General features: G+C 38.5%; 1 protein-coding gene across 24 annotated transcripts in view; it reads right to left on the bottom strand.

The window, feature by feature from the left end:
- The window catches only part of LOC105482229 (aspartate beta-hydroxylase), a 221,339-nt gene extending 197,106 nt beyond the window's left edge, over positions 1-24,233 (bottom strand). For 17 of the 24 annotated variants that reach the window (XM_071068186.1, XM_071068191.1, XM_071068188.1 and 14 more), the window contains exon 1: positions 23,895-24,233. In XM_071068186.1, the coding sequence (XP_070924287.1) occupies positions 23,895-24,009 (115 nt within the window). In that variant the 5' untranslated portion in view covers positions 24,010-24,233. The remainder of the gene's footprint in view (positions 1-23,894) is intronic. The other 7 variants (XM_071068184.1, XM_071068187.1, XM_071068185.1 and 4 more) reach the window with 1 other exon arrangement.
- Positions 24,234-25,256: the final 1,023 nt, after the last annotated feature.

Raw genomic sequence — 25,256 nt, 5'->3', positions numbered from 1 at the left:
ATTCCTTATTCTAATTCACAAAATCTTGACTCTTTAAACTACATCATGACAGTTGCAATGAGAAAAAAAAAATCAAAAAGTTTCTCTTAACTGTGAGTTTCACTCTACCAACCCTAGAAAATCCTAAGAAAATGTTTTAAAAAGCAGTATTATAAAGGAAGGCACATAGTTTACTTGCGAGACTTTGTGAAAAAAAAAATCCCTTTTATAATGCAAACTTTAAAAATTTCAAGAGTTCTCTGCAGGAGAATGCCTGTCAGAGACCAAGGGTGCCTGCAGGGAGATTGACTTCTCATTCCCCAGTGGATGTCCACTCAAGCAACGGACTCCGTGGCCCACCCTATGCCTAGTTGAACAGCAGAGAGAACTGGGAAATTATGGCTACAGAGAAAGGTGACAGCTACAAGGGAGCCCAAGCTCCAGGCAAATTGTCAGCTTCCCACAAATCCAAGAGGGCAGCAGGGAAGTACCAGGGTTTGTACCATTTTGCCCGCACCTCACTCAAAAGGGCTGACTGCCACACAAGGGGCTCCCAAGAGCAAGAGGTGAGATGAGGTATTCTGCCCGGAGTGGAGGCCCAGGAGATTGAGGGTAGATCAAGTCATGTGGCACAGGGAGGGTCCACACTGGGCCTTTCAAAGAACTCGCATGGGCAGTGTTTGAGCACCTGTCACTGGCGAATAACCATGCCAGTCAATCTCATCAACTTAGAGAGGAGACTGAGAAGGGACTCACCCCCTCTTCCTCCCCAGCACAGCCCCAAAGGCAAACCTTCCCCTCCTGCCCTGCTGCAAAGGGGAGACAAGAACATCTGCACCAAAAATGACATCAGCTCTAATCCAGACAGACTTTTAAAAAGAGTGACTGAGATGTTAAGGTCTGTCCCAGAGACGGTCAGGAGCCTCTGCTACCAAGAGCAAATAGATTAATCTATCCTAACTGTGCACAATGACTGGAGAAAAATGAAGCTGCTTCCTGTTACTATCCAGTCAGATAAAGACGCCTCAATAAAATGGCTAAAAAATGTGCTTCCATATGTTGGGCTCAATCACAGGAAATTATCAGTTTCTGACCCACAAAAATGGCTATTTCACAGGAAACAAACAAACAACATAAGAATTTCCCCAATGTTTTACTATGAAAATTTCCAAAACACAACAAAGCTGAAAGGATTGTTATTACTTAGATTCTGCTACAATATTAGCATGGTATTATATGTTTGTAGCATACCTATTCATCCCTTTACTTCTATCATCACCTTATTTGTACAATGCATTGCCAAGTAAACTGTAGACATCAGCACACATCTCCTAAATACTTCGGCATGAGTATCACAAACTACAGTTACACATTTCTTCATAGTTATTTAATGTGAAATTTACACAAAATGAAATGCATAAATTTTAAGTAAACATTCCCTGAGATTTAACAAGTATATACAACATGTAACCCGGAGCCCTATCAAGATCTAGAACATTAATATTTCTGCTTAAATTCCCTCATTGCCATTTCCATTGCACCCCATCCCCAGCCTCAGAGGTGGTTCCACAGTTCCTGTTCATGAAATTTCATAAACATGGCAGCACAAGCTTGTGTGTGCCAGGCTCCTCTCCCTCAGCTTTATGTTCCTGAGAGTTTTGTATGTTATCTGTAGTGGCAGCTCATTTCTTTTTATGGCTGGGTAGTATTACATTGGATGGACATATGAGTATATATAAATGACTATGTATGTGATATACAGAGCATAGCAGAGGGTATCCAATCTCCTACTGGTAGAAACCTAGGCATTTCCCATTTTGACCTATTATGAATAAAGCTGCTAGACATATTCTTTTACAAGACATCTATGAATACATCTTGTATTTCTCTTAGATAAATATGTAAAAGTGGAAATATCTCTCTTAGATATTCTCTTAGATAAATATGTAAAAGTGGAAATACGTAAAAGTGGAAGATAAATATGTAAAAACCACAGGGCGTATATACATTTAGTATTAAACAAAAGTCCCAAAATTGTTCAACATTTTAAGTATTCACCAAGAAATTGAGTTCTCTTGCTCCACAGGCTTACCAACATTTGGTGTTGTCTGTCTTTTTAATTTAACCATTCTGGTGAGGGTGCAGAGGTATCTCCATGTGGTTTTAACTGTATTCCCTTGAGAACCAATGATGTTGAGCGTTTTTCATATGCTTCTTGGCCATTTATTTCTTTTGTGAACTATTTGTTCAAATCTTTTGCACATTTGCCTATTTTTAAAAGCTGAATTATAGGAGTTATTTGTATTTCCTGGACACCTGTCCCTTAACAGATGTATGCATTATAAAATTTTCTCCCAGTCTGTGGCTTTCCTGCTTATATTCTTAATAGCATCTACTGATGGGTGAAAGTCTTTAATTTTAATGATGCCTCGGGGGGGGTGTGTGTGTGTGTCTGTTTATACATATGCATAGCTTCACACTCTGAAACATGACATCTATTTCAGGACTTACCCTATACGATCACTGAATCTGCGACATTCAATCATTGACAGAAGTCCTGTTATTGGCTTAAACTTTGTGCCAGAGTAAAGGCAGTTTCAAAAACAAGGCCATATGCCAACTAACTGTGTATTAGTGGTGAATATCAGAGAGTAAAGCAAGGGAATTTTGATAATTTTGAGAAATACTTTCATTAGCTATGATGAGGCACAAAAAAGTTCTAAGTTAGTCACTAAAATTCAACTATTTTATGAATCCTTTAACTTCTGTCAACAACAAATTTTTTTGTTTTTATACTTAATTTGATACTTAAAAAAATGTATACTTAGTTTTATCCTTAATTTTGTAGGTGTTTTGTGTTCTATTTTTATACTTCCCTGATGTTTTAATTTGAAACATACATATAACAAAAAGATTAGTATAATGAAGCCCTTGTGTACCTTACACCAATTATTAACATTTGGCTACATTTGCTTTCTTTACATGTATGCAAGACTGTGTGTGTGTGTGTGTGTGTGTATTTTTTTTTTGTTGTTCCTCTCTCCTTCAGAAATAAAAATTATTTCCTCATCTAACATTCTTATACACTAGAATCTATGTGGAAAATTCTGTGGGCTAAGAATTAGCCCATGATTTTAGGTAAGTTCCTTGCTTCACGGGCCTCAATAAAATGGAAAATAATGAATAAATGAAGTATATTATCTCATGTCTCTTCTAATTCTAAAAATTCATTATTCTAATTCACAAAATCTCAACTCTTTAAATTAAATCACCAGACAGTTGCAATGAGAAAGAAAAAAAATCAAAAAGTTTCTCTTAACTGTGAGTTTCACTCTATCAACCTTAGAAAATCCTAAGAAAAATTTTTAAAAAGCAGTATAATAGAGGAAGGCACATAGTTTACTCGTGAGACTTTGTGAAAAAAAATCCATTTTATAATAAAAACTTAAAAACTTTCTAAGAAATATCAAGAGTTCAAGAATGGATGAGGGATCAGTTTAAAGAACATTATTTGAAAAAAATCAGGAAAATTTGTATATGGACTTTATATTAGGTAATAGTGTTATACAGGACCATATCTGTGTTCTTAGAGAAAACAAACTGAAGAACTTACAATAAAGCATCTTGATTTAACTTTGAAATAGTCCGCCAGCAAAAAAATAAAATAAATAAAACATAAGGTGCATAAATGTGTCCAGAGACACAGAGAATGCAAACACATCCAAATGTTAACAGGTGGTAAATCTAAATGATGAACAGATGTACTCACTGTACTTCACAACTGTCTTGAAGAGTTTATTTTTTCAAATTAAAAAGTTGGGGGAAAAAAAATTTCCAGGCCTAAAAAAATCAGAATCTCTACAGTTAAGGACTAAGAATCTGAAATGTTAAAAGCTTCTCAGGTTCACTCATGAATGAATTCTGGATAAGTAAAAAAGAAAACAATAACAACAACAACAAAACAACAACAAGCTTCAGGTTTTAGGGACGGCTCTGGAGATAACTAGAGAAACCTGAATTCAGATTACACCTCGATGATAATATGGCATCGGTGCTAAATTTCCTGGGTTTGAGAATACCCTTGTGGTTCTTTGGGAATGTATTTGCTCTCGGGAGAAACATGGCTAAGGAGTGAGATGAGTTATGCTGTCAGGATGACTGCAGCTTACTTTCACAGAGAAGAAACCAGGAAAGCCAAAAAGACAGATAGAGGCAAAGCCAGTGAATAGTAGAAGAGACTCATGAACTAATCTTTTTGCTGTTACATAGGCTTAAAAGGTTCAAAACAAACAGTTGAAGAAATATAAATAAATAAATAACTCGGTTTTTAAAAAGATAAGAGAAGTCAAGGGTCAGTCTCTTAAACTAGGCCTGAAATTACACCATTCAGTCTCAAACAATAAAAACCAAAGGGAACATTTACTCCACTTGATGTCTCGTATACACAAGTTCTGCTATCTGTGTCAGGCACTCTTGATACAAGTAACTCTATCTTAGAAAAAGACACCGTCTTACATTTTAAAAGGCGTCTTGCCAACAGGGACCAGATGTTTTGTCTAATCGATAAAGACTGTATCCAACAAGATAAGGGTATAACCCAGCACACTCTTCCACCATCAGTCCTCACCAGAGGACTCTGGGGCCATAAAAACAGTACAAGCTCAGCAGCTCAAAACAGCCGTGTTCAGAGATATCATCTTGCCGTTGCCTGTGACAAGCACCGGGCCTCTGCCACTGAAGGCTCTGTCCACGGCAGAGACTCTTCCTTGCAAGACCTACAAACCACCTGGTCCAGACTGGGCTATGTTTCTGTCCAGGTTGCTCTCCCCAGACTGGTTTGTTAACTCTTTCTTATTCCCTTTCTTTCGATGTTAAATGTTACTTTGTTGTGGGGTGTTTAATCCGGAACATTTACATACTGATTAAGTATACTATTGTGTACAGTTTGCAATACTGACTGTCCTGTTGAGTAGCATGAGTTTAGGTGCCTGTGGCTCTGACTACCAAGTGAACTGGAAATACTAAGGAGAACTGTCTCTTTCAGAACCCCACGTGGCTCGTCGCTTTTGTGATTGAAATAAAAGTCTGACATCAGGGAAAGACACAAACACGCACAGGCCTGGTTATCTCTGAACCTGCGCTGCTCAAGATAACATCTCTAACTGCTTGGTGCACATTCCCAACCGGATTCCCCAAGTTTCACGTCAAATTCCAATGGGAGAATACATCTAACTCTTCTGCCACGCAGAAACCTTTAGACCAGAGGTCCCCAACCCCTAGGCCATGGAATGACTCCAGAATGACTCCGGACTTTGGCCTGTGAGGAACTGGCTGCACAGCAGGAGGCGAGCAGCGGGCAAGCATTGCCCCCTGAGCTCTGCCCCCTATCAGCTCAGTGGGGGCATTAGATTCTCACAGGAGCACAAACCCTACCGTGAACTGCACAGGCGAGGGATATCTAGGTTGGATGCTCCTTGTGAGAATCTAATGGCTGATGACCTGAGGTGGAACAGTTTCATCCCAAAACCATCTGCCCCTTCCCCACTTCCCGCCTCATCCATGGAAAAACTGTCTTCCATGAAACTGGTCCCTGGTGCCAAGAAGGCCTGGGACCGCTGCTTGAGACACTTGGGGATAGTGATGCCCCTGAGGAGGACTCCCCTCCGGGCCAGCCATGGAGAGGGTTTTCACTCCTCCCTCACAGTGGGCTAACACACCTTTACCCAGGGGCCTGTCAGGAGGAGGCTCCTCTGTCAACTTCTATCACTGTCCCTTCTAACCCGCAACCCCCCGACTCAAGCCACGTTCCAGATGCAGTGCGACCATCACAGAGTCGGATGTGCACCCCTCACTCTGGTAATAACACTAACTACCAAAGAGGCTTTTCTGGTCGGCCACATCATGCAGGCAATTCCCTCTGAGACTGCAGGCACTTAAAAACAACAACAACAACAATCTCGGCCTTTTAATAAACCATTAAAAAATACCTACTTCTTCTAACTTCTTTCAGCTTATTCTCTATAGTGAATTTGCTTTGCAAAAACTGAATTAACCCTTTCAAGTTCACTTTCAGTGTCAGTCATCCTGTTGCACAGCATTTTTACTTCTGGTTACAATTTCCCTCATAGCTTTGTGCCAAACAATAGCTAATAAGCATTAATTGGAAAGGCTTCTCTTGCGGTTAACATCAACCCATTAAATAGCGTTCTTTGGGTACAGTTCTGCAGTCAGCAGGTTCAAACTGTACCTGGCCAATGTTTACCATCTCAGGCACAGGGAGATTTTCAGAGATGGTGTTAAATGCCTTGGTGAAGTTAGGAAAAATTACAAGATTGTATTCTGACCAATCAGTCTACAAAGCTTACAGGAATGCTTAATCTTTTTTAAAGCAACCTCCATGGTAAACCTGTTGTGTTTCCAAGTGTTCACAGTTTTCTTTTTTGAGCACTTAAGAATCATTTTTAATTTTAGAATTTGCCTAGGATCGCCATGAAACATTCATTTATACTTGCTCTGAATCTATTTTTCTTTCCTTTAATAAAAATGGGACATTTGCCCCGTGAGTGTCTTCGCCACCTCTTCTAATTTTCATAATTCCCCAAAGGTTATACACAAAAAGCTTTGGTTGGGGTTGTAATTTTGAGACTTCTGACAAGCCTCAGCCCCTTCCTTCATCTTAGTCTTGTTTTCCCTCCTCCTTCATCATGCACACCTCATTCATTCAACAATTCGACACATATTTACTCTGCAGCCCATCCTACTGTGAGTTTCCAGAGGCCAGCATGAGATTTTACTCCTGTGTCCTCTTCCTACTGAGCAGAGCTCATTAATCTCACCGGACAGTTTACAACTTATCCCCACAAAAATCTAAATTATAAACATAAGTTACTTTTGTTCTGTATCAATGAAAAAGTAAATCTAACCTACACAGAGTATTTTTAAAAGAAAACCACAGAACAGCAGAAGAAAGGTCACTCTGGGAATAGAAATGGCCAAGGCAGGTGCAGCTGGCACTGTCAGCTTCATCCCTGACTTCGCCGCCTGTCTGTGCCTCTCCTCCCATCCACACCCCAATTCAGAACCAAAGTGATGGCCAATGTCACTACCAATATCACAGCTGACCCCTTCACCGTACTCTCTATGACTCATGCTCTAAACCCATTCCACATTCCTCTTTCAGCTCCAACTTCATCAAATACACCCTCACTCTCTCCAGGCTGGGGTTACCCAGAATAAAAATCAACAAGAACCCCACTATATGTGCTGGAAGGCATCAAACACTGTTTCAAACACTGGTCTCTTAGCTGTGTTCTGGAATAACCCAGTCTGAGGCTTGAGGTTGACAGGAGTAGGGCCCCAAAAAGATATGGTGAGCTACAAAGGCTGGTCTTCAAGTTCCATGCAAGTTATAGGTAAGCTACGTTCAGGCAGAAGCAGGGTATGTTGTGCAGGTGCTGTCCTGACCAGGCCATGAGTGTCTCTCCCATAGCAATGGTTAAATAGTTTTAATACATTTCTGGATAAAAGTATTGCTTTAAATAGAACATTTCTGGCCAAAATAAAATTCAGATCAGCAAAACAAGGTTCTTTCAGCCCTGTGGGCTAACATGGATTTTAAGACACAAAAATCTCAGAATGGTAAATTTTAAATGGCTTTAATGGTTTTCTCCAAGCACTCAGATATTCAACCATTCAACAAATACTCTTTAAATGCCTACTTTGTGCTACAGCAATGAACAAGGGAGGCCATTTAGCTTACAGTCCAGTGGAAGAGAAAAATTAAAAGGCAACTAAAATTCCTTTGGTAAGTATTACATCAGGATAAAGGATACATGGGACAATAGACATGCAAATAGTCATTTGGGGAGAACCATAATCTTGGAATTTTAAAGATACAACATTCTAAAGTATAAATCAGTTCCAAACTTTTTTTTTTTTTTAACAAACATTAGTCTTGCACAACTCACAGTTTTTATTTTTTAATCAAAATTGACAAATTATAAACTCATGTCAAGGAGGAAATTGTCAAAATTCTTACAAAAGAATTTTAAACCCAAAAACAAACAAAAAAATGGAAGAAATTACTCCATATTTCAGCATTCACATAAATAATTTTAAGTCTATCCTTGAGTCATGTTTAAAAATAAAGTGAGGGGAAAGTTGAAATTCTGCAAAATAAGCAGCATTTTCTAATTTTGCAAAAATGCAGAACAAATAAAATGCCTGCTTCTGCCCAAACTGCCTCCCAATGACAATGAACTACGATGACAAAGCACTGGTAATGGCTCTCATGGCTGCAAAACAGCTTCCTATTGGTAGGATTCCAAAAGCTTACCGTGTGGAAACTACTTGCATGGTGCCTAAACAGGACCTGTTACTTAATGAACTTGACCCACTAAAATAATTGTCTACTACAACGAAGTATACACATTCTTATCACTTGGCTGTTTCCTTAGTTCCAACTCACATAAACATCAACAGGATATTTTTATTTGTGCTCTTGCCCATAATATAAACCTAAAAAAATCTACCCACGTCAAACATAATTTTTGAGTACTTATACATTCAAGGCAGTGTAGAGGACACAAAAACAGTTACTCCTACCCCAACGTCCTTTTGGTCTAGTAGGAAGAAATATGAACTTATTTGTATTTGTCAATTCTAACATTTATTGAGTATCATTTGGTGGACTGAGTACCTACTGTGATAATCATTACTCATAAACTATTAAATGCTGAGTATCTACTATGTCCAGGGAGCCATTTAGGCATTAAAGATATACATATAGCTCATCTATATCAAACATTAGCAGTAACTCTCTCAGCCCCAGCAATTCCTCTAAACCAGGGAAGCAAACTATAGCATATGTGTCATGTTTTTTATATGGATCAGGAGCTAAGAATGGTTTCACTTTTTAAAAACAGTTGAGAAAAAATCAAAGAAGAAAATTTCATGAGAAAATTCTATGAAATTCAAATTTCAGTGGCCTTAAATACAGTTTTATTGGAAAATGGTCCTACTCATCTGCTTGTTATGGTTTTCATGCTACAACAGCCAAGTTTAGAAGCTGCAACAAAGATTGGCCAACAATGTCAACCCTTGAGTAGTTGCAACAGTGACTATATGCACAGCAGTGCCAACCCTTGGTTCAAACCATCATGGTAATCTCTCCACAGTCTGGATCATACCGGCAGGCATAAGCTCATACAAAGAAGCAGCAAGGAGTCTGCTCTCAGCAAAAGAGAAAAAGAGGCCATTTTCCTTCTGCTGAATGTGAACAAGGAAGTATGCAATCCCAGCTGCCACTGGCTGCCATCTAGAACCCACAGGGGAACCAGCCTTGGGATGACACCTTTGCTGAGAATAAGGGTGAGAAGCTGGAGGAATATGAGTCCTTGAAGACATTTTGAGCCACAGATCATACCACAACTGGAACCAGCCCTACGTTTAGTCTTCTTTTTAAATGAAATAAATTTCCTAATTATTTATGTGAGTTTGAGTCTGATATATATCAGTAACATAGATGGTCCCCTGACAATCAAGCAGGAATGAAAGACAACAGATCTTTACAGTATAAAACAAAGTATTTGTTTTGTTCATGGTAATGTCACTATCACCACATTCAATAACTGTATTTACCAGTCACTTTACAGTGAATCCTTGTAACTATGATGTAAGTACCATCACCTTCATTTTAAAGACAGAGAAAAATACAAAGGAGCTTAGGTTTGATGACTTACTTAAGGTCAAAATCTGGTAAGCGTCAGAGCTAGTACTTGGGTCTCGTTCAGTCTGATGCTACTTTGTTGTCTAATATCATGATTTGCTCACATTTTCATCTGTTGAAGGAATCATATGATTACAATGGTACAGGGTCAGGGAGGGGAGGAGAGGTTACCGAACGCAATCTATGGGAGAAGAAGGGAGAATAGGGAAAAACTAATGAGGGAACTAAATCTGGAAGGAAATATAGGAGTCAGACAGGGAAAGGCAAGGTGGTGAGCTGTCCTAGAAGAAGAAATAGCAATGTGCAGCTACTGAGGCTACAGAGTGATTTAATATGTCTGGAGCATTAATATAAAGAAGAGGAGGCAGAGAGTGTAAGAGAGGATCATGAAGAGCCTCCTCTATGCTTAGGCATCTGAACTACATCTTGAGTACTCTGAGGACATTACTTGAGGTTTTCAAATAAGGAAGTGGACAGGATCTAATTTCCACTTTATAAAGATGACTGTGACAGAAGGATGAAATAAAACCAGTTATGAGTAATTTAAGTAACAACTAATGAGAATCTAAAATATTCAACTAAAGTAACCTTAGAGTCAGAATTGGGACCTAAACTCCAGCTTCAATTTTTAATACCTCCATGATCTTTGACAAATTAACCTACTAGTTCTTCATCTACCAAAAAAAAAAAAAAAAAAAAAAAGAATTTAGATAATTAGTGTGAGAATAAAATGCTAAAACAGAAAGAAATATACAATGTGTGATGTATAGCTAGCACTCAGTGGTAGCTATGTTTTTTTCTCTATCTTTACTGTTATTCAGTCTGTAGCTCAGCAGTGCTACAGAATTGGGAGTCATCAGTAGATTGTAGTTAAAGTTATGAAGAGCATGCAGCATGGGATTAGAAGACGCCCAAGCAAAAATCCTGGGAAGACTATCCTTTAAGGAGTAGATAAAGGAAAGGAACAAGAAGAGTTCAGTGGATTTACTACTAAGGTAGTGTCTGCTGACTTTGGACCAAAACATCTGAAGGGAAGAAGAGAAAAAAAGGGACCCACACTACTCAGTTGTAATATCTGGCTGGGTAGACTAGTCAGAGTAAAAGGAGGTTTTTGTGGGTTTTGTTGTGTTTTTCTTTACATGAGAAAGCCAAAGCAAGAGGTGCATACTGTAGGAAGGAACGGAGAAGGAGAATTCTCAGAAGTTAAGTAATGGCTCAAGATGTATGAGAAAATGGTGTCCCAGTCCACTGGGGGTTCCTCTGAGAGGCCCAGCATTCCTGCCCCAGTCTTCGCCTTTCCCTTAGGTGGGTGGGGACCCAATGGTCCCTAATAGCTGTGACTGCCAAGATGAATAAGTTCTAACTGTGATGCTGGCTTATCTCCACTCAGCCACCACCCTTCTGGGTCTCCTCTTTAGTGTAAAGAAAGAAAAGAGGCTTTACTAAACTATAAGATGTATCCCCAAAACTCAGTTGTTGGACACTTTTGTATCCAAATTGGAGCAATCCCTCTCCAAGATTCCCAACTGCACTGGCTTCAGATCCTGTCTACCCACCAGGGGGCTGTAACCAGCCTCATCTCAGTAGGCCCCCATTGTCACGCAACTCAAAGGTCAATCCCTACCTACCATGTAACAAATGAGGGAGCTCTTAAAGAATGTTCTCTGGTTTCTCTGCAAAATGGCGGGGATCCTTCTGCCACAATTGAAAAATAAATAGTAAGATATTGGCTGAAGTTGGTGAAGATGTGAAATAGCTGGTGTTGAAAATATGAATAAGCATAAACTAAAAGCACACTAAGACCACAAGGCATTGGTGAAGGACCAGCTGAGCAGGAAGATCTTGAACATACGTAGTTTCTTTCAAGTTTACACCAAATCAGTAAAAGTACTTAAGCTAGTGAACTGTGTTCTTACTTAATGTTACTCTACCCTACTCAGTCATCTTAAAAGTCTCACTGATAACAATACCTTCTAAAAATCAGCTTGGGTACTTATTAACACAAATAGTGCACTACTTCTAGAAAAAAACAATAAAATAGATACAAGGGGCTTAAGAGTTTTCCACCTTCACATACATTAATTTCACTTTAAAAATGTTCTACCTCTATAATGTCACAAAGCAAATATGTGATTGAAACACTGGGCTATGTTTGGATACATGCCAGGCTCCCTAGGCCTTCAGGAATATTTACTGATTACAACTAAACAGATTGACCAGCTAGAAACCACCAAATAGTTAAATAAATCTTAAGATTCAAGAAACTAAGCATTATATTTTAGTCATGAAGAAAGTTCAATTTTTAACAAACCAATGTACCTATTGCTAGTTATTACCATTTAAGGAGGAAGATGAGCATCATATCAAGTCAATTAAAACAAATTACCAGTATTAAATGGCTTACATTCTCACAGATATTAGAATATCCCATGTATTTTATAAAGAAACAATTTTTACTTTAATAAACTCAGCAAAACATTCTTAGTATCTAAAAACAGCTACAATTTAAAGAAACTTAGCATTTAGTAATTTTAAATGGAATTTTATTACAAGGTAATAATAGATGTACAATAGCTATATTCTGTTTACAAGAAGCACAGCTAAAATCATACACAACTTTTTGCCAGTAAGTTTGAAACTTCAAAGACAGAAAACGTTTTAGAAAAATGTAACTTACTCAAATGTACCTACCAACAGAAAATATAACATATCTAACCTGACTGAAGAAGAAACAGAAATTTTAAATCGTACTGAAAACATTTAAAAAGCAAAGCAGTTTCCCCTCATGTCTACCCACACCTCACCCAGTGTGGGGGTGAAATGACAAAAAGGTTCGAATGAGTTTTACCAAATAACTATTTCTATACAAACTATGTCAAAGAACAGCAATAGAAGAAATCTTCCTAAATTCATTTATACAGCTAGAATATAACCTTGATAACAAAACCAGGAAAGAAAATGTTGGGTCAGTTTTACTCATGGATCTATGAACTAATTCAATAATACTGAAAATATATAAAACCACCACACTGGATTCTTCCCAGAAATGTAAGGATGGTTTTAAATTAGAGCATCTATTGTTATAATTTACCACCTAAAATATGAAAGGAGAAAAACCAAATATATAGTATCAATAGGTGCAGAGAAAACATTCAGTACTAATCATAATTCCTAAGGAAGTAAGGAGAGAAGGAAAAGCACGGGGAAGGGAGGGGAGGAGAGGAAAAAAGGAAGGAAATTACAGACCCGCATCTAACATAAACACAGACACAAAATTGTTGACAAAATATTAGCAAATAAAGCAATATATAAAAAGGACAATTCAAATCAACCAAGTGGGACTTTGAGTGAGAAAAAGTATTTGACAAAATTCTCAACCTAGAAATACAAATTCCCCCAGTTCAATGAAAAGCATCTACAAAACACCCTGAGTTAATATTTTACTTACCTAATGGTAAAATACCAAATACTTTGCTACTAAAATCAGGAACAAAGCCCGAATGTCTATTCTCATCACTGGTATTCAACATGATACTGGAAATCCTAATTAGTGCAGTAAGGCAAGAAAAGACTGGAAAAGAAGACAGACTGTCTCTATTAAAGGGCATCATGATATTTACATAGAAAATCCCAAAGAATCTATTTTCTTTAAAAAAAAAAAAACTACTAGAATAAATGAATTTAGCAAAGCTACAGGATATAAGGTGCGTGTATCAGTTCTATGTCTATATACTAGCAGTAAATAATGGGAAAATGAAATTTTAAAAATACCATTTCTAATAGCATCAAAAAATACAAAATATTTAGAAAAATGTTTAACAAAAAAAGTGCAAAAAGATCTCCATAGCAAAATCTACAGAAAAAGGCAGAAGGAAACTAAAAACCTAACAAATTAAGAAATATACCACTATCATAAATTAGAATGTTCAATATCAGTGTGATTAATGCTCCCAAAGTTGGTCTACGGAGTCAATGCAATTCTAATCATAAACCCTAGCATGTTTTATTCTGTGGAAATTGACAAGCTGATTCTAAAATGTATATAGATATATAAAGTATCCATAGTATTTAGAGCTACTTTAAAAGAAGCAATAAAGTAGGAGGATTTACACTACCTAATTTTAATACTTACTTTATAGCTAGAGTAATCAAGATTCTGTAATAAAGGCCTAAGGACAAATAGATAACAAAAAACAGAAGGGCTCAGGAACAGATTTATACTTACACTGTCATTTGCTTTTTGACAAAGGCTCCAAAAGGAATCTAATAACGAAAGCAAAGTCTTTTCAATACATGGTGCTAGAACTGAAATTCCATATAGAAAAATGTAAATGTAATTCAACATTAGTGTGAAAACATTCATAGACAAACATAAAAACTAAAACTATCAAACTTCTAGAAGAAAACAAAAGAGGATAGCTTTGAGACTTGAGAACGTGCAGTTTCTTAGAACACAGAAAGCAAAAACAGAAAAAAAAATATAAACATTAAAAATAAAAAAATAAAAAGGTAAGTTATAGACTGGGAGAAATATGTGCTATATATATCTGAAAAGAACTTCTATCCAGAATACATGAAGAATTACAGCTCAGCAACAAAAAACAATAAAATCAGAAATGAGTAAAAGAGAAACTTCACTAAAGATAATGGGTGTAGCCAATAAGCACAAGAAAAAGTGCTTGACATCATTATTCATCAGGGAAATGCAAATGTAAACTACAGTAAGAAGCCACGGTACACCCACCAGAATGGCTAAAATTAAAAAGACTGACACCACCAAATGTTGGTACATATGTAGAACAACCAATTCCACACATTGTCAGTGGGAGTATAAAATATATTGTACAACTACTCTGCAAAAGAGTTTAACAGTTTCTTAATAAAACTAAACATACACCTACCCTATAGCCCAGTAATCCCTCTCTTGCTCAAGAGAAATAAAAACATATATCAAAAAAGGCTTCTATACTATTCAGATAATTTTATTCATAATAACCCAAAACTAGGAATACCCCAAGTGTCCACCAATAAAAGATTGGGTTAAAAAACTGTGCTATACAACATGAATGGAGCTGGGGGTCACTATCCTAACCAAACTAACAGGAACAGAGAACCATGTTCTTACTAATACTAATAAGTGGAAGCAAAACATTGACCACTTATGCACACAAAGAAGGGAAAAACAGACACTGGGGCCTACTTGAGGGTAGAGGGCGGGAGGAAGGTGAAGATCCAAAAAACTACTCATCAGGTACTAATCTTATTACCTGTGTGACAAAATTATCTGTACGCCAAACCCCTGTGACATGCAATTTACCCAATTTAACCTGCACATGTACCCCTGAACCTAAAATAAAAGCTTTGAAAAAACTGTGCTATAGTCAGACACTGGAATACGATTTGGCAATAAAAAGGAACAAGTGACTGTGTATACAACATAAATGAACTCAAAAATATTATGCTGAGTGAAAGAAGACTTTGCAAAAAAAAGTACTTGCAAAAGGAAGTTCTAGAATTGAAAACACTAATCGATGATCAAAAAATGTAGTACAATGGCTGCCTCTGATGGCAGAGGTGGGGGCAAGAAAAGGGCTTGAGAGAACCTCACAGGGTGATGAAAATATTCCCTATCCTAATAGGTTGTTGTTTTACAAAAGTAGAAATGGATATAAAAACTCCTCAGATCAGACACTAAAATTTGTGCAATTCACTATGTGACAATTTTACCTCACAAGAAAAAAACAAACGCACGCTAAGCTCTAGTTAGCTACAGGCACATGTAAATGTTTAGGAAAGCAAAATATACTAACACCTGCAACTTACTTCGAAAGGCAGGAAAGAATAAGATTGGTAGATAAGACAAAGCAAATCTATCAAGATGTTAACTGTTGTAGCATGGTGGACTCATTACAGAAGTCTTTCAACTTGGATACATATTTTTAAAGTTTCATTAAAAAATGTTAATTTAAAAATACTATTGAAAATATTTTTTAAAATATAAAGTACCCAGACTTAATCTAATAAAAGATGTATATGACTTTCAAATAAGATTATAAAAATTGTCAGACTTAAATCCATAAGAAATTATAGGCCAGGCACAGGGCTCACACCCGTAATCTCAGCCCTCTAGAAGTCAACATGAGCAGATCACTTGAGCCCAGGAGTTTGAGAGCAGACAGGCCAACATGGTAAAACCCCATCTGTACAAGAAATATGAAAATTAGCCAGGCATGGTGGTACACACCTGTAGTCCCAGCTACCGGGGAGGCCGAGGTCAGAGGATCACTGCAGCCTGGGAAGTCAAGGTTGCCACAGCACTCCAGCCTGAGTGAAAGAGCAAGGCCTTGTCAAAAAAAAAAAAAAAAAAAGAAGATGAGGAAGAAGAAAAGAAAATAAAAAAGAGAAGAGAAGAGAAGAGAAGAAGAGAAGAGAAAGCAGGCCGGCCAGTCAGCCAGGTACATAGGAAGATTCAGTATTATAAACATCTGTATTTGTCCCAAATTGTTCTATAGATTCAATACAACGCCAGTAAAAATTCTCAAATATTTTTCATGAACGTATTTGATAAGCAGATTCTAAAATCTAGAGAAATGGATGAGGAAAGGTCCCAAAGCAGCAAACACAATAGTGAAAAAGGCAGGGTAGAAGGACACGCCCTATCAGATACGTGGACTCACTACAGACCTACAATGAGCAACTCAGTTTGGTGTTGCTTCTACACGCCTGGAACAAAATACAGCCTGATGTATTCATGCACAAGAGGTGATGCTGCAGACTAGGGTAAAAAGATGACAAATCAACTAACAGTACAGGACATTTTTATTTGCCCTTTAAAAAAAAAATACTGAATTAGATCCCTACTAACAAAATATACAATAAAATGCTACACCAGGTGGTTCAGAGATCTAAATGTAAAAAACCAACGTTTCAGATCTTTTAGAGAAAAATACAAGAATAATTCATGACATCTGTGTTATGTGTCTTACATAAAGTGTAAAGGTGTGAACCATAAAGTAGAAAATAGAAAAATTCTATTAATATATTAAAATCTTAAAATTCTGTTCAACAACGTATACCATAAAAAATGAAAATGCGAGTAACCACAGACTAGGAGAATTCCTTTATCACAAATAATCAAAAGGTTCAGGATACAAAAAAAAATTCTACCTATCGATACTACAAATACAAAACAAAAACAGAAAAATAGGGAAGGTATATGAACAGGCAATTCATAGGAGGAAACACAAGGCTATGCTCACCAGTAACTTCACTAGTAATTAGAAAAATGCAAGTTTACACCATCAAGTACTACTTCACACCCACTCAACTGGCAAATATTAAACTTTACCAAATGTTGATAATGTGATGATGGCACAGAAAAAGCTCTTATTCATTCGGGGCAGAAGTGTAAGTTGATACAATCACTTCGGGGTTAAAAAATGGCAATATCCAGTAAAGTCTAGGCGTGTACTTTCTACGACCCACAATTCCAATTCCAGATTATGCTCCAGAAAAACACTCAGACATGTATGCATGGGGACAGACAGGCACATACATGTTCAGGGCAGCATTATTTGAAAGAAAAAAAAAGTGGCCTGCGATAGGATGGCTAAACGAAAAGCAAGGCATAGTCATAAGGTGTAGAACTACACAAGTGAAAATAAAGAACTGGAGTTTGGAGGAATTTCAAACAAATGGTGTCAAAATAGTATGCCAAGTAGAAGCCTGTTCACAAAACTTTTAATACACGCTATACAGTATATATATGTGTGTGTGTGTATATATATGTATATAGGTATATTTCTACACATAGGGATATAGATATACTTCCTGAGCAGTTTTCAAATACACTGATTTAACAATAGATATAGTTTACACGTGTGGATACATAATGTGTGATGTGCAACATGTTATACATTATTTTGTGCATATATACCTACATTTATAGTAATGACTATCATAAAATGTTTAACAATGGTTAGGAAGGAATACCACAGGAGAGGAAAATCTAGGAATCTGATGTTTCATTTCTTCACCTATATGGTGGGTACATGGGTATCCACTGCATTAGTCTCTACACTTATTTATAGGCTTAAATATGTACTATTTCAAATACATACAATTTTAAAGAGCAATACATAGAAATATTTTTATTATAAAGGTTAGAGAACTAGCTCTCTGCCAAAAAGCAAATCCATGAAACCACTTACAAAAACTCAGTGACAAACATCTTATACAAATTGCCTTGACTCAAAGAAAGGAGAAGTAAAGTTAAATGCTAGATATTCTTTCAACAAATATTTACAACACAGATTTTGAGATTTATGTAAGTTAAAAAATTAACTGCCCTAAATAAAATTTACAAGTGAAACTAAGACCAAAAGAGTCTTTCCAGAATACCAAGAAAATTGACATTGAAAGCAGTGTGTGAAAGACAGGGAGAAAAACTGTATATTAGAAGTATAATAAATAAGAAAAAGAAGTTACAGACAGGACAGAATAACAAAATAACAGTGACTCTGCACTATGGAATGGTAGAAATGGCTGTCAAAGCTATGTAAGATATGAGAAAAGGCAGTTACAACAATGCTGGTTGTGAAATAAAATTATCAAAGGATATTCTCCTACTTTAAGACTGATCCTTGCTGGCTTAAGTGCAGGATGAGTCACTGGGTTCAACGTGTGGGCACACATGTAAGAGAGAAGTGCTGGCATTTCTCCAAGCACAGAGATAGTGGGTGCCCTTGGAAACCTTACTACAACTGGTCAGTAACTACCCCCAGCCTCCAGCTCCCTACCCCTCAACTAAGTCAATTCACCAACGCTGTCTACTCTGGAGCACACAAAGTATCTATGGCAGACGATGACAGTCACATGACTAGGCAAGCGACCTGGATCTCACAGGGGCCCAAATAGCCCAGATCCCTTAAAAGATGATTTTCTGTTTAAAAAAAGTTATTCACCAAGGGAGCTCAACATTTCCTTTGAGTCTAATAGGTTATCTAGACCAAATTTGTCCTCAGCTGTGGCCAATTTGATATGAACTAAATTATATTCAGTGATTTGCCATTAAAAGATAACCACATCAGCCAAAGGTAACCAAGAAAGGTAATCCCTGAAAAACAAAGATCAAATGCAGAACAAAAGCCTGAAGCATCCCTCACATCGCGGAAATAAAATACTAAAATTAAAAAATAATAACTAACAAGAAAATACCATCTTAGCTCCCAGCAGTACCAGAAAAAAGTGTAATAAAAAAGTTAAAGCACTGGCCTCCAGACTATACTCCCACAGTGGTACACAGGAAAGAAAAGAACATCCTGAATCCTTAGTCCTCTAATAAAAATGGCCAGAGCTGCAGGATCGAACAAGAGAAACTCATCAAACCCACATGTGCAGTGCAGAGCCGACACTAGCAGCAGGTAATGAAGCAAGCAGCCCTTGCACCTCCACATTTCCCGATAGATGGCTAAGGCTTTTCCCCAGAGGTTTAGGTGGGATGTAGATAGGTTCTATGTACACACAGCGTTTATTTAAGAGAAGTTCATTTGAAAAACATTTTTGTACCTTGGTATAGAGTGAAGTCAAGCCATTTAGAGGTGATGCAGAAATATTCAAGCCACAAACGAAGTTGCATATTTTCATGATGTTAAAACAGTGGCTGGAATTACGTCAAAAGACTAAAATATATCTGAGCCTTGGTAAGATAAAATAATGTTACAGATTTCTGAGCCATTAAGGGCAAATCACCAACTTGAAAGTTGATGTGCAAATGGATACTTACACCTCCAGAAGCCGAGAGAAATGTATCAAGTAGTCCTCAAAGCATAGTATAAACTCTACCTCAAGAACATACATTTTACTTAACACAAAGATGCTAGGGGAAATAAAAATAAATAAATAAATAAGAAAAAATCATCAAAAAAGTCAAAGCACGCAATGGCCTGATGACATCTACGCTTTTATATTCTCCAAAGTTTTGCATTCACCCCTACTATTAGACGTACTTTAATGGCAACAACTAAGAAACACAAAGGCATATGAAATCAGTATTAGTGACATCAAAACTCTGAAAACAAAATAGATAACAATTCTTTACATTTAAGGAGGCTGGGAACCGAGATTTTTAGCAATTCTTGGTTCTGGTTCTTGCATAGATATGATCCAGGTCATCAGATTCTTTCTCCCAAACTGCACTAGCTTTCTGGAGAAAAGAGTTTTTCTATTGGAACCAGATAGCTAGTGGCTAAATATGTGATATTAACTAACAACAAGATGGACAGACCCTATGAGCCTTTATCCAAGTTCCTCTGTTGATAATTGGCTGAAAATGAAAAGGTCATACATTCATTTTCTAATAATCTTTATGAGAGATTATTTTAAAGCAAGACTAAAATATAGTCCAAGATATAGAACTTTGACTTCCACAGGCCACCAGAGGTTAACTGGTCTCTGGAAAATGTGTTCATAAACTCCCTCAGAACATTATTTAGTGCTTGGTTTCATATGATCTGGTCAGGATGGACAAAATGCTGTTGAACTGAACACAAAACAGTTGACAGTTCTTGCAGCGGAAGAATTATGGTCTTCCTATCTTTTCATCGTAGAATGACTAATGGAGGATTAAGCAATTGGTTCTGATGGTCTTTGGCTAAAGAAAGAAAATTTTGCTAGGGCCTCTTCATTCAAGGGCTCCACAATGCCATCAGCAGTGCATTGTATCCCTCAGTTACTTAGTAATCTAAGAGACACTCAAAGTAGAAAGAAAAAAAAGAAGCTAAACTCAGAAGTGTGTTTCTAAATGACAAATACTCATCAAATGAAGCTGTTATGTTTTACAGGTAGTACATGAATGTATTTCATTCTAATTAAGCCAAAACAAATAGACTGCACAATCTACTGAGAGACCTTGAGAGAGTTAAAAAGTAGCTAAGAGTTTTTAAGTGCTTATCTATCAATAGTTTTGAGTATATGTAGATGGATTAAATAATAATAATAATAATCAAAAACTGCTATTATATAACCCAAAGCTTCAAACTAAGGGGGAAGTGTTCTACAGTGACACCTAGTGGTAAAAAGTAATGTAGTAGCAGGAGACCGAGTAGCAGGACAAAATAAACAGGGAGATGGAAAGCTGCTAGGAGATACAGGGAGGTAAGGGGTGATACTCAAAAGGGAAAAGTTAAATAAACAAACAAACAAACAGAAAACATCACACATACCAGTGTCTACAAAATAAGCCCAAAAGGACATCATGTTCCTTCTTTGCCAAAATATTTTCAAATCAATAAATGTGAAAAAGGCTTCTCCTGGGCCCAACTGGTCATGCAAGTCCAGCTCTACATGCAAATTAAAGGTAAGAAGTTCAATTTATTCATGTTTCTTTTATATTACAAAGAGTAAAACTGAAAAAAAAAGTAAAACTGAACTCTGTAGAAAACCATTTTATCATTTTTCAGTTTAAGTTGAATAAAAAAGAGACACTTGCTTTAAAAATCTGTGTGGTATAAATTCCCCAAATTCCAGCTTCCAAACATCACTTTTCAGCAAAATGACCACGAAGATAAAGTTTGGCCAGAAAAAAAAATAACAATAATCACCTTTTCCCTAAAATGCATGTTTCAAATGACTGGGTTCTTTTTTCCCCATACTTTCACATAAAAACTTAAGAAATAATAATGTTTAATGGGACCAATGCCATCATCTTCTGATTCTCAATGTAAGACATCTCAAAAAACGTACTATTTGAACACATATACTTCTTCTCAAACTAAAATTTCAAATATTGTTTCAAATACAATTTTTGTCAAGAGAAATGTAATTGGTGATAGGACAAAAGTATAGTTTTCTCCAATAATTAAGCGCAGTACTCATGGAAACAGCCAGAAGAAAACTTGATAATCTAGTTTAACTCCAATTACATATTAGAGAACCTAAAATTCAAGTAGCATGGCAAAATGAATAACAGAAAACCTGGGTTCTGAGTCTTGGTTCTTCCAGTAATTAGTTGAGTTTCCATGAACTAAATAACCTTCAATGAACTCGACAACTTTTCTGGGCATTAATTTCCTCATCTGTATGATTTGTGCAGGAAACTAAATGGGTCTCACAGTATGCCACTGCTAAAAAGTCTTTGATTTTCCCAGTAGAAGGGAATGGTTTGCACAACGTCTGTACCTTAATGACCAAGTAAACATAGCATTGAAAGAAAAGCCGGCATTATCTTTTGAGTACAGCCTGCTACACACGACACTGCACTTTAACTGTTTAGGATGATGGAAAGAAATGGTTTCCATGCCTAGTGCCTTCTATCTGGCACACGGGCAGAACTCAGTATCTACTGGAGAAAAAAAAACCTGCGGATATGCGAATAAATAATACTCATTACGTAACATGCAGGGCTCCAGTATCAACTTTTGTTTTTGTATCACGGGCATTCCTTCCTTTTACATAGTCTTTTACATACTATGTCTGTTTCATGACTATTAGAGAAATCAATGTGTAAAATGCTTAAAAGGCTGTAGATCCTCAAATATGGACAGAGTTTGTTCTAAAATGCCTGAGTATGAAAGTCAGGGGAAGTTAATTTAAGTCACTGCATTTCCTAAACCTATCTCTTGCCTTTTAAAATGCTTCAAATAGTTATGGGGTAGGGATAGAAACGTGACACACATTTCCCAATATTACTTCTCACCAATAAGAGGCCATATAAAATGACTTCCTCAGATGCAATCAGCCCTCTACTCATAAACACAAAAATGAAATGGAATGAAGATATGCTTCACCGGTAAATAGCTACAGAAACCTTTTGAAAACAACTAACATCAAAGTCTGGTTAATCAGCTTTCTCTGCTTAGTGCCCTAAGAGGCACAATGGGTTCTTCTCATTTAGGGATGTTAAAAAGAGTAGCCTCAGTCCGCTGAGGCAATTAATCTATCCCTCTGCAGGTTTAAGGAAGTGACATTTAAGAACAAGTGAAAAAGGAACACAGTTTTACTTATGTCGGAGGTGAATTAATATGCTTGCACTGTGCGTACATCTTTACATTTAGAATATAAATATTAGTCCTTATAATGTAAATTTGTGCAATAGATTTAATGCACTACTTTCCCCATTAAAATTTATTCATTCATTCACTACTCAAATATTTATTGAGCACCTATTATGGGACAGGAACATTCTAGGAGTTGGGGATACGGAGAGAATGAGCCAAACACAACACACATGAAAGTTATAAGACAAGTTCAGATAGTGACAAGTGCTATAAAGAAAATACTTCTTTGACTATAGCTATCTGATTCATTTTCTTGGTATATTATGAACTCATGATCTGTAGATCTCAGCGAACAAAGAGCCTAAATCACTTCAAGTGAAGTTTACAGCTCACATTCCATACACATGCGTATTGCAGCTTCAATATCCTAAATATAAGTCAAAAGAAGTATAAAAGAAACCGAGAACCACTGAAATATGAGACGAAACAGATTTAAAAATCTGTTCTCTCTCTGCTGGATATGCACATGAACGAGGAGAAAGGTGAATAGCCAATCGATTTTATTTTAAGTAAAAGTGGTAAAAATAGAGACGCTCGTTCAGTATTTCATGACATTCTAAGGTATTTTAAAGGTAACTGCAACGCATACTAAGAAAGCTACACACAAGCAAAAATATTTAACATAATTTCCAGAGCATTCAAATCACTCCCAACTTCTCCCCCCCACCCCCCGCCCCCAGACGCCCCCACTTTCACCTCCTTTAAATTGCTCTGAAACACTGCTCGTTAGGCAGGAACTCACTTTCCCTGACTTTGGCTCATTTTCAACTCCTCAAAACATGCAAGGCAAAGGATAAATTGTTTTCTTACTCCCATTTCAATTCCACGGAAAGCCAAGACACACGCTCAGCAACCTCTGTCTCGGCTGCGCCCAGCAGGTGAAAGAACCGCTGGGAAGGGGCTCCCCGAGACCACCATCCCGACGGCTCGGACCCCGGTCCGCCTTGCCCCTCGCCCGCCCGCCAGGCCCGCCGAGCGCGGCCTCCGCCCTGCGCGCCTAAAGCAGGAGCGTCGCGGGGGATGGAGGTGGCGTGCAGTGGGATCTGGGGAGATGCACCCGCAGCGCCCGCCGCGCCACCCGGCTCTCTACCCCGAGGCGCGGCCCCGGATCCCCGCCCCGCAGGGCCTCTGACCTCTCCGGGCCCCGGGGCTGCTGCTGCCCCCGCTGCTGCCCGCACTCGTGCTACTGCTGCCGGAGCCGCTGCTGCTGCTGTTGCCGCTACCCTTGGCATTCTTACGCTGGGCCATCGCACGCTCCGCGGGGGCTGGCGAGGGCTGGTGGGCTTCCTCAGTGCGTAGGGGGACACACGCGACACGGGAGTCGCTGGCGGCGGCGGCGGGCGCTGGAGCGGGTTTGGGCCGCTGCTCCTGCAGCAGAGCCTGTGCCTCGGCACCGCCCGCAGCACCTCAGAGGACTTATCACCCGCGTGCCGGCTGCGCGCTCCCGCCCTCGCGTGTACGAACTTGTGACTGCCTCCCGGGGCGAGAGCGCGCGGCTCGCCTCCCGACGGCCACGCCCCTTCCCGGCCTCGCCCCGCCCCCGGAAGGCTGAGTGACGGCTCCTGGGACCGAATCGCAAGGGCCCTTACGAGGCGGCGGTACCCTGCCGCGGTCCCGGCCCTTGCTCACTTAGGGCAATTAGGGCGCTGCGCAGCTGCCTGTGAGCGCGAGCCTCTTTCGGCTTTGCAGTCTGTCCCGGTCCTTTGGAACGTGGCAAACGTGGAAGCCGAGAGGGTTCTCGCGAGCGTTGGCAGACCCCGCTTCATAGCGATGGGACAGGGCGCGGTGCAGGGTAGGCGGACACGTGGGCCACCCTTGGGCGGAGTGCGCCGCCTCTAGGCCTTTCACTGGGAATTTTGTCCGTTTTCCCTATACAAGGAAAGGAAGGAGTGCAAGCTCGCTTCTTGCAAAAGAGATCCCTATTTCTTGTCCTGATTAATACTGACATTTCTGAAATGATGCTATTAGGACTAGTTCAATGCTTAAACCGTATGAGTTCATCCATTTGGTGCTAAAGCAGGAATTTAGTTCGTTTGTGCCATCAATATTTTCAAAGACTCTTAGTTAAGGAAGGAAAATGCAAATGTGAAACAAAAAGTTCATTTTCTTATCCTGGATGGCACCCTCTATCTGAAATCCCTGCCTGCTTTGCTAACGCCTGGGCCTGTGCTGCCTGGGCCTGTGCTGCCTGAGAATTCCTAACAGGGTATTAAAATGTCTTGGCACGTGGTTGAACCAGACAAGGACTTGAGGTCAGCCACGTCTTTATCATCTTTGTGTCACCATTGCTAACACCATGCCCAATGTGTAATAGACAAGCAAGAAATGCTTAGTGATTTGATACATTTCTGTCAATGGCTGAACCCACAGCTCTTGATCATGTTTCGTAGTAACCCCTGGGAGTGTCTCAGGAGGGCTCAGGGACCAGAGAGAAGAGTTGCAATGTGGCGTCTGATTTCATTCCTCTTCTCCAGCCCCACAAACCCACCCACCCA

The sequence above is a fragment of the Macaca nemestrina genome, chromosome 8 (genome assembly GCF_043159975.1).
Source record: "Macaca nemestrina isolate mMacNem1 chromosome 8, mMacNem.hap1, whole genome shotgun sequence".
Taxonomy (NCBI): Eukaryota; Metazoa; Chordata; class Mammalia; order Primates; family Cercopithecidae; genus Macaca; species Macaca nemestrina.
The sequence above is the reverse complement of the archived record's forward strand: the minus strand, read 5'-3'. Positions and strand labels throughout refer to the sequence as shown.